The sequence below is a fragment of the Magallana gigas genome, chromosome 1, assembly GCF_963853765.1.
Source record: "Magallana gigas chromosome 1, xbMagGiga1.1, whole genome shotgun sequence".
In the NCBI taxonomy this organism is placed as follows: domain Eukaryota; kingdom Metazoa; phylum Mollusca; class Bivalvia; order Ostreida; family Ostreidae; genus Magallana; species Magallana gigas.
Window position 1 is genome coordinate 45,419,139 of NC_088853.1, and position 16,374 is coordinate 45,435,512.

The following is a 16,374-nucleotide window of genomic DNA, read 5'->3' on the forward strand; positions in this document are numbered from 1 at the left end:
CATCCAGTTTTGCTAATATATGTATGAAAAAGCCTATTGTGCAACGAATGTTTCCGAAGAAAGCGTAAGTACCCAAGAGCCTTTCAGAATTTCTGAATTTAATTTCAGTAGAAACAACTAAAAGAATGCCCGTTATCTGGATGTTGATATTGTCAACAATCGCTGGATTTACGGGGAAAAATCAAGCTTTTTATCCTTTGTATCTCTTGGGAAATATCATTCGAAGTCAACCAAAGGAAAACATAATGTGGGCTCAGATAGAACATACACCGTTTTAATTACTTTAGCCTGAAAATCTTTTGGAGTCACATCGGATACAGAGTAAAAAACCATACAAAATAAATATATATATATTTAGTATGCTTGTCCGTACATGCATAGGCATACCTGAATATGTAAACCCGACTTTCTTGGTTAGGAGATCTTCCAAGCTCTGGAACTGACTGACGTACGAGTTAATCTCAGCCTCGTACTGGCGTTCCATCATCACAGTCCTAAAGGACTCCCCGGCGATATCATAATACTCGGGAAAGACCGGCGTCCGCTTGCGACCTTCGAAGATGACCTTGACCTTATACCAGTCATAGTGATGTAGAATGTCGATGACGACCCTGACAACTTCGTCGTAACTCAGTCCTATTCGGGTCAAAGTGTGTTTGTCGAACTTGCTCTCAAAGTAGAAGGCGGACATGGCCCCCGGGGTGATGAGAGGGATGTTCCATCGCGAGGCGTATTGGGCCACCGAGTTAACCGCCATGTCGTTCATTGGTCCGAAAAACATGTGGACCTTCCGGTCCTTCATCTCGAACGCTGCAATGGTGGCATCGATGTCCGAACAGTGTGAGTTCTTGTACACCACCTGGATGTCCACGTGGGGCAGAATCTTCAGGCTTTGGACTTTCTCGATTCCTATTGTGACAGCAGGTTTGATTATTGGAAGGCTAAAGAACGTGCAGTCAGTGTCATTGTAAGGACTCAGTTTTGGGGCCAACACACAGATTGTCAGGTTTTGAACAGCGTAAGATCCTCCGATGATGAGACCAAAAAGCAATGAGCATGCGTACATCCATGATTTGATTCCATTGACTTTCTGGTAGGATTGACAGCAAGAAACAACCATTGTGCAATAGTTTTCCTTTTTACCCCATTTTTTTAAATATCGTACGTTGGACACACGAACCAAATAACAAACAAACAATCTCCCCAAATGACACGCTTCGACTAAATATTACAAATTATTCAGCTTTCCATTTGACACAAAACTTGAAGAGGGTGAGGAACGAATGGGGGCTAATGGGGGGATTCTGTTTACACGACGTCTTATCCCTGCCCGCCGTCCAATAAGAAGGACTATTCATAGTTTCCATATCCGATTTACTTTTACAAAATACTTCAATTTAGTTTATTTGCCTCCTGTTAAAGTAGAAAAAATCTTCAAAAAACTTGCCGTGGATGACCCCGCAGTGTTTGTGCTAGTGCGAGATTACGACTCTACCGGAAATCGTCAAATTCCGGTCGGCAATGCGCTGGCCTCATTACTTACATATTGCCAAGACTTAGTGTGGTAATACTTAAATCATTATCATAATCGCCATCTTGTACACATCTCTTTAACTGTTATATCACAGAAGCGTTCAAAATCAACCAAATACCAGCATACTCAAAAAGTGTTATAACAAATAAACTAGCAGCATTTATTTACATGTACATACATGACTTTGTACGCTTTACTTGTACATATATAATATGTAATCAATTGATTTGGCATCCTTTTCCCTGGTGGTTTTTTTTTCCATTCTTTCGATATGATAACCTTCAGAGATTAATATCCTTTAATTGAATAAATAGTTTATTTTCATGACTTCACATCTGTTGTCTTTTATCTTTTCTTCATCCCAGAAACTGTTCAATAAATTCTCAAAAATTTGTAAATTTGTTTGATAAATCTTTGAAACAGGATAAATTTCAAAAGTCTTTTTTAACATTAAAAGCAAATTTTCGAGGGGGGGGGGGTCTTGTCTTAACGCTTAACTTTGAGTCTTTACTGTAGTATGCTTGCTTGTCCTTAATTTTGACCTTGAAATGTCACCCTCTCACCCCTCCCTTCCATCCTTTCCGTATCAGAAGTAGCGAGATAAAGCTTCCGGTCAGTGACACACGCCGTTATAAGGGGGGAGGGGTGGGGACTGGTTCCGTGACCTACTTGAGATGTCAAACAGTTTCCTGTACTGACTACTTAATCCTTGGTCGGTACCCGCTAGAGCTGTTGGTTCGTGAATGAATGTAATATTCACAGAACAGTGTTATATGTACTACACATTTAAAAAAAAACTATTAAACTATTATCTTTTGTGAAATGCAGGCAAACATCTATAAGAACGAAAACACCAACCAAATCTAGACTTTCTTGTCCAAATGAATTAATTATTATTATTGTAATAAATGATTGCAAGTTTGATTCTCCAAATAGAAGCATTTAGTTTAAGTCAAATTATTAGTGGATTCATATAGAGCTAATTAATTAATTAATTAATTATATGGTAACTGTTGACCAATAGCACAAATTAGATCATGTCTAAAATATCTTGTCTTCAGATGTGAATTAAACATTGCGTCTTGACATTTCATATACGGGCAATAATGGAAGCAGAACTAATATACGTGTTAATTTTGTATGTTTAGTTGAATCCATGTGCACGTGTATATAAGTTTGATGACATTACATGTAAATATTTCTATTTATTATATTTTAGGGTAACACTATATAAATAGTGCCTGTTTGGAAGGGTAACAGTTGAAATTGACATCCCGAGAAAACCATTGTCAACCGACATTGTCATTCCTATAGAAAAACATTTAAGTTTTCTTTAAAATTAAGACATTTAGTATAATAAAGTAAATAGTGCCTATTTGGAGGGCAACAGTTGAAATTGACACCCCCGAGAAAACCATTGTCAACCGATGCAAACTGTTATCCTCCAAAACAGGCACTATTTATATAATAATGGTTGGATATAAATTATTGGGAAAAACTTTTTGATTCTTTTCATTCATTCCAATTTATACAGCCTCATAAAATTGTTAAGATTCTTGAGCATTAATGAGTTATTTCATAACGATGTAACGTTTTCTCTCTCATCTAACGAAACTGTTCTTTTTTAATGATAAAAACTTAAGGAGACTCTTGGAACAACTCAATGAGGCAGCCATACCGTCTAAGTGACGCTATCTATAGGCAATTATTGATTATCTGAATAATAATACCCAATACTTGACTTTCAAATGTAAAATTCTATGAGATCAGAGGGGAAAAGAATTTCACCGAAACAACCTTTACTAGAAAAGATTTAAAAAAAATAATGATGATAGCGCGTACGTATCCTCAACTAAATTAATCCTAATGATTACATAGAAGATGTTTTGAATATCGTGGATTCCAATTAATGAACAATGTTTTGATGGAAACTACTTTTTTTTTTAAATCAATATTTTTCTACTGATTGTGATTAAAATGTTGAATTACAAGATTACCGAGTTTTTGAGTGCGTCGGTGAGACCTGCTGATTGCAAAGCATTGTCTAAATTCAGAAACAAGACGGGCGACTATCCGGATCCATTTGTAACTGGAAAGAATCTGAGATACACGCGATAGAGAAACACTACTTGCATTCCAATAAAATTTGGATGAAGCCGGAACAGTATCAATTAACGGTTTTATTTTTATTTTTATTTTTTGCAACTAAATGCAATTTGGGATTATTTTTAGGGAAACGACTTATCATTTGCATTCTAGCTAGCTGAGAGTGGGTTTTGGTCAAAACATGCAAATAATGCACAAATACGACAATAAATAGCTCAAGACTGTCAGCACGTCCGTGCACGTAAAAGCTTGACTGCACGGTTATAGGAATTACAGACCGCAGTTCTAAAAACACCGATACATTTGCACCATGATTTTTTTTGGTATTTTCTTAAGAGTACAGAATATAAGTGAGTCATAATTTTTTTTTTTAGATGTTCGAACTGTGAATAATAAACAATTCAAATAAGAGACTCGCTTTTACATTTTGTTGCCAACAGAATAATGAAAGGAATGGTTTATGGAGGAGTAATTGATGAAGCAACCGATAGAAACTATGGACGTCTGCTGAGAGAGATGGCGTCACAGGACATGGGCCCGTCATCTAACAGCGATAACAATAGGTCGTTCGTGGAAAAGTCGTAAACTATAGCTAATCCAGATACTTAACTTCTTGCGACTTTTCCTCATAAAATAAAGATAAATGCGATTCTACTTTTTTATATATAAAAATATTGCTTTTTGTGCTTGTTTTTTTTTGGGGGGGGGGGGCAAAAACAATCCAAGCTTTAATACAATTGCGACGTTATTTTCATATGAAATTTTGCAAGTGTTACATGAAATACTGAGATATATGTTGTTTGATATTATGTTGTTTGATATTATTATTTTTTGACATGACGTTTAAAAAAATGGTATTTGTATATGACATCGAATTTGAAAGTTGTAATTCTAAGACATTTCATTCCATCTTTGTCAAAAGTTAATAATTTTATATGATCAGCACGGTCAGTGCTTTATAACAGAACCTGAAGCGTAAATGATGGAGGGATGTTCAAATATAGAATCTAGTTTAACTATGTACATGTGTTTATCAAACTAACATGTAATTAACATATATATATTTGTGGCATAAGTGATAAATCTTTATCTCTTACATTTGTTACAATGCTGTCCAATTTATCCGTTTTTACACTCACTGAAACATAACCCATTGACGTCATTAAGGATGGTCGTTCTTATATGATTAGCATTATCATGTACTTTATTAGCATTATTACAGTTTGCAATTGATCGTCATCATGGATATGGTGTATTGACCTTGAACCTACTTCCTAATGCCCTTATACTGTATCATAAGAGAGATTTAATTGACAATCAATGATTATTTTGGTTTTTTAGAATTTAAATCTTCAATGTACACCATGAAGTTAAAATAAACAGAGTCGTATAGAATATATAAAAATTGATTTAAATTTAAATGCTATCAAAGTGATCTTTGATATGTAAATATTTAAACAATTTTTACTTTTCAAACTGACCGTTCACTGCACCTAAAATTTTCACTTTTGAATGCTCTCATAGTAAAGAGTGACAACTCTACATTACGTATGAAGAAGTAGTGCACCTATTCCTTTATATTTGTTAGGTTTTTTTACAACAAAATATATATATTAAGTTAATTTAAACTTTACTAGTATTTTTCCCAATAAGAAATGAAGTGTACATAATTTATTTTACATCGCAACTTACGCCGTTTTTGTTGGGGTTTTTTTTTGGGGGGGGGGGGGGGTTCGGGGGGGGGGGTGAGGAAGAGTTTATGTTCGAAGCTGCACGAGTTCCTTCACATACAGATTTTTATCATGTATCAATTTGAAGATCAGTTTACAGATACAAGATGAAACTAAATGAATTTGTAACAAATATATCTTTATATCGCTTAGATGCATTGATGGTAAAGAGGGAAAATTGATCATACAAAACCGTAAGAACAGGACATACAAAACAATATTCACGTTATAAAAATAAATGAGTTCCTCACATCAAAACTTCTCGATCCAATAGTCGGGAGTTAATGGTCTGACCGATACCGGTTCTGTATGATTAGAGAACGGGAGTCTTTCCGCTATGTCCAAACAAGGGTTTCATATGAAGATCTAATTCAATCGCGGAGAATTAATTTGCAATGCGATCCTATTTTCTGTGTATGCACTGATCTAATGTGTCGAATGATCCTGGCATAAAACAAATGATAGCTCTAGTAAATGGAACCTTATCCGTTTTGCCATTGCTTGTTTACGATCGGGTAATAGGATTTGATGGCCATTAAACCTCGGCCGTTGTAATTTCTGCTCTCCAAGCATCTCCTTCGATGCCTCGATGACAGAGAGCATATTCCACATCCATAGTTATCTATAAGTGGTCAGTTTGACCGCATGCACTCAAAAAACCATTAAAAAAAACACAGAGGTGATGAAGACAACCCGGTAACCTAGGTCACCACACGGTTAATTGGACGCCATACTCAAACAAAACTACTATCGACGTTTACGTGCAGTGTTTCTCAGTGTGGAACATCAAAATCTGTCAGGATCAACATGTCCTTACAACCTCCAGGTAGAGTCAGTACCAAGGTTCCCAATGTCATCACAGTTTGCTTGATATTTCGATATTCACAAAACACAGTCTGTTTAATCTCCAAACTACAAGCAGTGACTGTCCATTGGCAAAAAATAAACGCCCCATCTGTTGGGTCTAATTGAGTCAACTAATATTTAAAAAGTCTTCGGGAATTTTTCATTGGAAACATCATGTAAGTACCGGGATGTCTTAGAAAAATGTGCAAGGAGTTCTGGATACTCCAGAATGGAGACAACATTTATCTCCATAGGAAATGTGTTTCCAATTTGTTTAGTTTCTACCGGTAAAAATAGGAGACAAATCATGAAAACTTATTCTTTTCCCATATATCGATGTTATTTATTATCAATATATTTATGTGACAAAAAACATATGACATACAACAAGGGATGGATATACGTCCCTGATGTTACAGTCACTGTGGTTGCATTTAATTAGCTCATAAACTCACGATGAGTCGTATTTTACAAGTTATTGCATTAAAAATGTATTAAAGTGTATACTTACTTTTATAGTGTGCAAAGTATGTGTTCCGTCGATATTTGAACGGCTTTACATGTACAAGTAGTGGAAAATAATGATACTCCTTTGCTTGATCATGATATTTTGATTTTTTTTGTCTTAAAGTTTTCAAAGCTTTATTCAGGCACGTAGCATCGTTTTTGAAAGTGGGGGGGGGGGGGGGGGCAGACTCATCCAAAAAATCTTGACAAGCAAAAAAAAACAAAAAAAACTTTCCCAAAATCTTCAAAATATCCTAATCCGTGGGGGGGGTAGTATATAACTTCCACTTCAATCCTAATTTCCCTTTTTTTCATATCAATTTTTTACATCCTCCAAAAAAGTGGGGGGGCCAACTCAATGATAATTTAATTTTCTATATGTAAATTTTAAAAAATTTGTTGTTGTGAGAAAAAGTGGGGGGGGGGGGGCCAGGCCCTGATGCTTCGTGCCTCTTATTAAAAGGATGCATGAACAAACAAAAATTTAATACGGTTTATGCATGTAAAATTATAGCTCTTTCTCTCTCTCTCTCTCTCTCTCTCTCTCTCTCTCTCTCTCTCTCTCTCAAAATAAAACATAAATATCAATCTAAATAAAGAAACCACACAAAACGTTACACACACTTATAAAGATAATAAAGCCCTCTGCCGCTGAGATTTCTTCAAGCACAGAGCTCTTACTGTAATTAGTATTAAGTATTGATTAGGGTAGAGAGGAATCATTACTTCTTAAATAAGTAAGCTTCCGTTCAACAAAGTATTTCGCTTTTTTTCCGATGCATGGGATAATCCGATTATTCCAGATCTAAGTCTTCTAACGAATGAGAGAGAAATGAACGGGTCTCAATGACAGGAATCCCTGAACATTAAAAAAAAACTTTTCATGAACCTGTACACATATACATTGTATAGGGACCGTTCTTCCTGTATATGTACCTGTATATATATCCAACTGGATTTGCAATCTGAGATACCATAGTGGATTTTTTTATTTTTACAATTTGAGTACATGCTTGTTGGTAATAAATTGATAAAGGAATGGGTTCGAAGGTGTACCGATGTATATATTATAATATTAAGAGGGCCGGATGGTCGTGGCCATTTTTAGACTGTATCCGTCTTCTTTAAAAGGAGAGTTCTATTTAAAAATATAAGAAAATATCCAATTGTAAAAGGTAAAATTTGATTTTTTCTATACTAAATAATAGTTAAAAGCTAAACAAATCATATCTTAAAATTGTAGGTAGATTTGATGGTTAATTCGTTGACCTTAGGTAAAATATATTGCAAAAAATATAACCAAGAAGTAAAAGCAAAAACAAAACCAATTTTCTTTTTACTTTTATCTTTCAAATTACTTTAATTTAAAGGTCAGACGCGACCCATCTTCCATTTTTTCTGTTTTTTCCTATCTCCACAATGTGAAGATTTTCACTTCGTTATTTCATAATTATATTTTCTTTTAAATTTTTTGTTTGCATATAAAGTGTTCAAATGAAAATGTATAGTATGACTTAACTTATCAGCATTCAAATATATTTTGCGTGCTATTTTAAGGAAAATTCGAAATATTCTAGCTCCGAAACGAGCCTGGTAATGTACTCGGAATTTTTTGGAATTAACAGGTTTAAATGTTAAAAAATATGGAATGAAATATCAAGGAAAATTATATAAAATTGAGGAACGTCTCGTCTGTCCTTAAGACCATTTTTTTAAATTGTAAATGATATTTATATACAATAACATTCTTTGAATAAATACTCTGTCTCTCAAAAAGGTGACTTCAAGCCCAAAACTGGGCATAGAATAGACATAGAATGTCAAAAGTCAGACTAATGTTTGAAATATTAATAATAAAACTTGTGCAAAATAGTAAAACATAGGGTATTTTTAAATTCAATATATTTTTTTTTTTGATATCTGAATTGTATTATTTTTTAAAAGTATTAATTTTGTAAAAAATGAAGTCGATATTCTGGATCATTAGATAATTTAACAATCAATTCATTATCCTGAAATTTTATAATTAATTTATAATAATAGTACTTTAAGACGGAAATCATTATAGATAGACAACTGACTAAATATTCACCAAAAAGTCGTATATAGGCTTCACTTTTATTTAAACACTACGCATTGGATCAAGAACGATAACTACAAAAGCAGGGAGAAACTTGTCTATCAGATTCTAGAGTTATTACTCTTTATATGACTGTGGGAATTGTATTTTATGTATATCGAACTTAGTTTTGTATTTGAGGTGTTTTAGTTTCTTTTAAAGCTTTGCCTTAAAATTTCATAGGCTGAATTGTTTACTTATTAGAACTGCAATAGTCTGATAATATCATGTATAATATCAACTTAGCTCTTTATTATAATAAAGCTCCTTCAAAGGTTAATTTTTATGTTGTAAGAGCAATAGTATGTAATATAATGACATGACAGCAGTGTTTTAAATATATACAATCATATAAATTAGAACTGCCACCTTGTACAAGCCCGATTTGGTAACATTAAGGATAAATGCAATGTTTATTTTGCTATAAAGTTAGGCAATAATGTTTTGGAAAAATAAAAAAAAAACTAATAAAAATTGGCATTTACACACATTATCAGTTATAACTCTACATCACCTGTTTTAGTCATGAAATAAAAGGAAAAGTAATTACAAGATAATCTCATTAAATCCGTCTTAGTAAAATATATGTACGGGAAATTAAAATCATACCCGTTTTGATAATTTCAAAGATCTGCAAAATTGCTAAAAATCTACTACATTGTATTGATTTTTTTTTATTAAAAAGCAAAGCAACATTTTCTAATTCTTTCGCTGTTCGTTTTTTTATGGCATCCGAAGCAGAGTCAATGAACAGATTTTGTAATTAGAATCCTGGGGGTGCTTATTGTAAAAGCCCCATTCTACTTGATTTCCACCCAAACAACTTGTTATACCTGGCCTCAAATACCGGAAGGCCAAACATCATTGTCGTAAAATGATATCCGTACGGTCGACCAATAACTTCCGGTTCACATGACAGTTTACTATAAAGAGAGAGAAAATTCGGATCGATACGGCAATGGAGGATGGGGATGCATGCTGAGATTCTTTACGACAGATCAATAAGTGTTTTAACACAAGCTAATTGAATCGTCAAGATAATCAAATTGGTAAATAATGCCGCAATAAGAAGCTGGCGACTTTTACCAAGATAAATAAGTTAACCAATTCATTCCACCTAATGGGACATTGTAACGAAACCCTTGCTGATACATACAAACCAAATGGTTAAGGCGTTTAATAGTACATACAAAAAGTGTCAGTACTAAGGAAAAGAGCGGCTGGCGTCAGTGTATCCCCTTTTTTAACACAGGACTATAAAGATTGGCGTTATGAAATTAAGACCAAAATATATTTAAACTTTTTTTACAACAAATTTCAGTAGTTATGAAGCACGAACATTTACTTTAATTCATACACAGTATTTTTTAAGTAGATTTAGAGTAATAGATAATTATGCATGTACATAAAACAAAAAGAGTTCAAGAGAAAAGTTCAATGAGTTGGCCGAACGGTCAAAGAGTATTTAAGAGACTGGTAATGGGGCTCTGCACCTTCATGCACCCTCAGATTCACGGCCTTTATAGACTTCAAAAATATCTTGTTTTGACATTATTGGGCACATCAATCTGGAATTTTAAAAAACGTAAGGTGGTATGAGACAATTCCATGTTGTGATGTATTGATTATCGAAATAAATAAAATGAAGTGTAATTTTAGTAGTTTCTTTTCCATTATTGTTACCTAACAGAGTAGTGCAGTGGGTCAGAGGGTTTACTACGAATCAGAAAGTCATGGGTTCGAATCCCGCGGGGGGTTTTACAACTTTTACCTCTCCAAATATCTTCAAAAGCTATTTTTGGATTAAAAGTTTGAAAATTCTAAACCGATGAAAGTATTTCAATTATAATATACTTTAAACCACATTAGTATCGAAAGATGTCCCATAACACCTTAATATCCAAGAAAATTCTATCATATGATTATCTTTTTCTTGGAAAAAAGTTATCATATGGTCATTCCCTTTTTTAAGAGCAAACAAACTAATTAAAATAGCAAAGGTGCTCCGTGCAAACTTTGTTAAAAACGTTTCATGTGTACCAAAGAGGAATCATGAGGAAACTGGAAATTGAACAAACGTACAAAAAAATCGACCAAGCCTAGTTTTGACCATCAAAGCTCAGACACCTGGGCCCCAAGAACCTTCTGTTCGAATTAGTTTAAGCAAGGATCATGAGGGTAGTGTCAACGAGACAACCTGTGCCTGATTTATAACCGGAACCAAAGTCTTTTGTTTGTATTCATACGTTGTTAATTATAGAAGCTCGTAAGTCATCTTTAGAACGTCGCGGCGCTGTCTTTAACAAAAAGCAAAGACAGTGACAAACCCTTTTTAAAAACAAAGTCTTGAAGGGTTTTCTTTCGAGTATTATGCAATAAAGAAGCAGACCGCTTCATCAATCACGAGCTGTAGTTTTTACTTGACAGTCTATCATCAAAACCAAGCAACCATTGTCAGAATTTAACGAATATCGATCCCGATTGTATAAAACACCGCCCAAATCCTAGCACTATGTGGAAGTTCCAGATTAGTTTTGCCTCGGTTACGACCGTCCAATTTACGACGCAAAATTTGGACCCAATAGAGATTCGATACTTTTCACAATATAGACAAAGCAAGTTTCTTCAATGACAAAGCTTGACAAAGGGCGTGATCTAGCATATATGAGGACCCCGCAAAGAACTTTATGGTTTATTAAATACTTTTTTGCATTATTTAGATGATGCCCCTTGCATTTTTATCTGTGCCTAGAAGATTATAGTTCGACAACATTTCAATATACGATCAGATAAGACTAAGACAAAATTCTAACAGTAATTTTGGTAATAAATTACATTTCTTTTTACGTTTAAGTGAAATAAAAAAAGTTTAAATGTGTATACTGCGAAAACGAAAACTCTTTGAAATTCAACCACTTACATTGAAATGAAGGTAATAAATGTCTAAAGTTTTTCTAGTTACTTTGAATTTAAAGTAATAAAAGTTAAATAAATTGAAACCAAAGGCGATTGAAAACACCACTAGGAAAATTAAAGAGAATATCATAGTGATGTCAAAAACAAAACTTTCATCTTTAACGGGGTAAAAAAAACCAAAGAATCACATTGCATGGGAAGACATGCACAGTGGATGTATTTAACAAAAGGTGTGTGTTGTTACGATTGCGCTTTTGATAAGCATTTGTAGCAAATGACAGACCAGAGCTGACCTATTGTTTGGGTTCATTTGACAGATTATACTTGTTTATGGTTTTAGTAATGCTTTGTTATGATGATTTGTTTCCCTAAAAAAATAATGGTCTAGTTATGAGAGGTTCGATATATTTATGCGCAATACATGTGTGACCTCTTGACCCCTCCTTATTGTTATGCGAAACTGCTTTTTAATTTACGAGTGAATCTAAATTTAGAATATTTTGCATATGTAAAATTGAAATATATGGTAAATATGTTGAATGTGTAAACCCCCCTTACATGGATAGATTACAACCAAAAATCTCAAAAACCTTTAAATATATAACAGTATACAATGTATAAATATGCATTTACATTTAAGTTGACGCTAAAAAATCGTCAATGGAACCAAGTTTACTGCAATGTTAAAGTTGCTCCTTTTCATACTTACACCAGAGATACGAATCGATGAGGCGGAGAACAAGGAACCTCTAAACACAATAAACAGTGAATCACTGACGGGATTATTTACAGTATGGGATTATTTACAGTGAATTTCTAATGGGATTGTTTACAGTAAATCACTGATGGGATTATTTGATTATTTTCAGTAAATCACTGATGGGATTATTTACAGTGAATTATTGATGGGATTATTAACAGTGAATCACTAATGAGATTTTTAAAAGTAAATCACTAATGGGATTATTTATAGTATATCACTGATGAGATTATTTACAGTAAACCACTGATTTGATTATTTACAGTGAATCAATGATGGGATTATTTACAGTAAACCACTGATGGGATTATTAACAGTGAATCACTGAGGAGATTACTGTAAACCAACTTTTATTCGCGGTGTCTTTATTTCGCGATTTCCTGGACATAAACTGGATGGCGACGACTAATTTTTCGCGACCAAACCTTATCCAGACCCGTGTTGTGATAAGAATCAAATGACAAGGGCTGGTTCGCAGCGAGAAATATTCGCGACAACAAGGCTCTCGCGAACCTCGCAAAAATTTCTTGCATGCGAATAAAAGTTGGTTTACAGTATTTATAGTGAATCACTGATGGGATTTTTTCATGGTTAGCATCATCAGTGATGGGATTATTTCATGTTTAGCAGTCAGCTAACGCTACCACTTATTTTTTTTTTCTTTCTTTATTTACAAGACAACCCCCCCCCCCTTCGATCACAATAAAATAATTCGATAGAAAGATATAAATAAATACACATATTAAATGAAAAAAAAAATATCATGCAATATCATGTTTAAAACTTGTCTTAAAACTATGTCAATTTATTCAATAGATTTTAATTGAACAGTAATTTTGTAGTTTGTTCAGACATTCTTCAAAATAATGATGTGTTTTCAAAGATGATTCTCTTACTTAAACGAGTCTTCCCCAATCGTTACGTATCAAACATTTATACCTCAATAACACAAACAAATTGGTTTATATAAGAGGGCCATAAAGACCATTTTAAAGAGCAATCATTCCTGTAAGCAGCGAACCCGATGGCTAAACGCACAAACCTGACGACCAGACGGTTGCGTGTGACGGGAGGCGTTAAAGCTCTATATAACCTTAGGAGGACCCTAATTCCAATCACCATTTGCCAATAAAAATGGGAAAGCCTGTGTGAGGTCAAGCTTTACCCTGGGGACAAATTGTGTATTGGCTTCCTCTGATGAGCTATGGATAGTCTTTGGTTGACGTGAACCGAGGCGTAGAGAGTAATAATGAGTACAATGCAAGCCTATGGTGGAATCTTTTGTTGTTTGCTTTGCAATTTTCTGGAAACAACATTTGCATTAGGTTAACGTTGTCGATATCGTTGATTAAAAAGGGTTGAAAAGGGTGTACTATGCTCAATAATGATAATAATGTTGTTTGATGTTTTCTTAACTTTATGACAGGAGGCTTTTGACAATACCTATAATTTTTCGTGCAGCATATATATTTATGATGCTAATGACATAGACTAATGAATAAGCACAAATGAAAGATCCAATGACTGTTCCTTTGCCAGGGGAATCATCGTAAACTAGCACTAATTCTTCATCTTTCAGAATGACCATAATAATAAATATGGTCATCTCTTGCAGTATTTTAGAGTCCCCACAAAAGTCCGCGAGCAGAAGATGGGTATTTGATTCGAAAACATCAATACAAATAGACATAAACTCCAAGCCAAGAACTGGTATCTAATAATAAACATAATTGATCACACGGGGACTATTGTAAAATCCCAAGGCATTACGAACGGCTCGCTGGTTTCTAATAAGTGTATACGCATAACGAGTGAAGCCTTTAAAAGCGACGGAGATCTTATAGTCTTCTAGCATGATTTACGACGCGCGCCGTGCACAAACAAGGAGAAATTTCGGGAAGAGAGCCAATTAAAATATCCCGGATGATTCGAAACTTCGGCTGACGTGTTTGATACAGCTTAAAACACCGGCCGCAGCTAACCGATGGTTACGATAACTATTATAGGGTCATTTAGAACTCGAGCTTAAAACATATATAATGTTTTTATTTTAAATTACTGCTTTTCTTTCATCTTCAGACGATTGATATAGACACGAAACCACAAAATAGCAAGTGATCACGGAATTTCTCTTTACTTGGTAGATGGTAATAGATTAAGGCTTGTGTAATTGGTTTTATTTTTTTATTTATTTATAGTTAGAGTTTTCTTTGAAATTATCATTATGGACCACTTTTTATAGTCAAGTAAAATATTCAATGCAATCATTTAGATTACTTTCGTCATGATTTCTGTGTTGAAAATATAATTTGATTCTAGTATGTATATGTAAGAATTATTACAAGGTATGGTATTCTGATTTAGCTGCAGAACTGTATTTCTACGGGAAATCTGTGTTGACTGTCCGTCAACCAAATTTTGCCGTAGAGCTTTGGTATAATATAGTTCTGCAGCTAATTCTGGGCGATCTAATTAATAATGGGCGTATATATAAGGTCTTCGTTCATGCCAACGGCAACGGCTTGATTATAAGAAAACTATACAATTATGCAAGGATCGCTATGCCGATACTCGCCAATAATCAAAGAGCTACCCTTTCTCATAATTTTAGGATATACAGTCATATACACCATAATTAAGAAAAAAAATCCATACCATCGTTGAAAAAAACCCAAAAAACAACGTCCACATTTAAGATGGTTGTATGGCCGTGGCCATTTTGAAACGATATCATTCTCCTTTAGAAACATGCAGAGCTTTATATTAAGATATAGACAAATATTCCAAATCCAACGTTTTACTATGTACAATGTAGTAATTTATGGCTAAAGCAATCATCTTTTAACACTTTAAGGAGAATCTAATAACCTAAAGGTAATTCTTGCAAACCCAGCCTCCTTAATAATGAAAAAAAAATCTCGATTGGATCGTGATCGTTTTTCCTACCAAATTTTTGGAAAGAAAAAAGATTCAAAACTTTTTTTAGATATATAGTAAAATCACATTAAATTTGAATCACTGTTACTTTTATATGTCCACTGGTTTTCAACCTCGTAGAGCATCATACAATGTACATGTCTAGACCCCACACAGCGCAAACAACACTTTACGGTATCATGCAAAGGATAGTACATTGTAGTAACAATGTTGAATTAATTGGGAAAACGGCATAATATATATATATCATAATTATTCTAGTATATCATGATGTAGATTTACTGGACCGTGTGAATGCAAGACTGGCTGTATGCAGCACACATACAAAGAAATAAGTTAATGTATTAAAATTTTGAATTTTTCCAACTACCAACCGACAGTTCCGTACAAATGAAAATACTTCCTGTCTTTTTCTAGTGCTACATGTATTTGTTTTAGAAAACATGTTTGAAAATGCATTTTATTAAGAAACAGCAACGCCGTATATTTAACATGTATATGTACTAGTTTAATAAATTCTTCGTTTTTATCAGTTTTCTAGGCATATTCTCAAGAACTCCGCTTAAACATAGGACAACTTAAGACAACCGACCGCCCTCTGGCGGCCGGTAATGAACGGTGCAGGGAATTTCTGCTGATTTACTTCTAATTAACCGATCATAGGAAGAATCCCTGTACTTCACTGTAAGTACTGTAATTATTATGATGGATACGCAAACTTCAGAGGACAGAGAACACGTGATCATTTTTAGACTATGACTATGTCGATTTCGTTAAGAAGAGCTCTGTATAATGATATAGAAAGGTGTTTGATTCATTTTGTGTAGACTGTATTTGGAGTTTTTGATAAGTGTTCGATTCATTTTAAAAGTATTATACATGTATTTGGAATGTTTTATAGATGACGGTTTATGGCTAA

At 34.0% G+C, this 16,374-nt stretch overlaps 1 protein-coding gene across 3 annotated transcripts in view; it reads right to left on the reverse strand.

The window, feature by feature from the left end:
- LOC105338096 (atrial natriuretic peptide receptor 1) overlaps positions 1 to 16,374 on the reverse strand; it is a 168,100-nt gene that overhangs the window by 83,012 nt on the left and 68,714 nt on the right. The window contains exon 1 of one of the 3 annotated variants that reach the window (XM_066068285.1): positions 388 to 1,303. The exons of the other annotated variants lie outside the window; for them this stretch is intronic. Coding sequence (XP_065924357.1) covers positions 388 to 1,120 — 733 coding nt within the window. The 5' untranslated portion in view covers positions 1,121 to 1,303. Of the gene's footprint in view, positions 1 to 387; positions 1,304 to 16,374 lie in introns of those variants that run through there. 3 annotated transcript variants of the gene reach the window in all.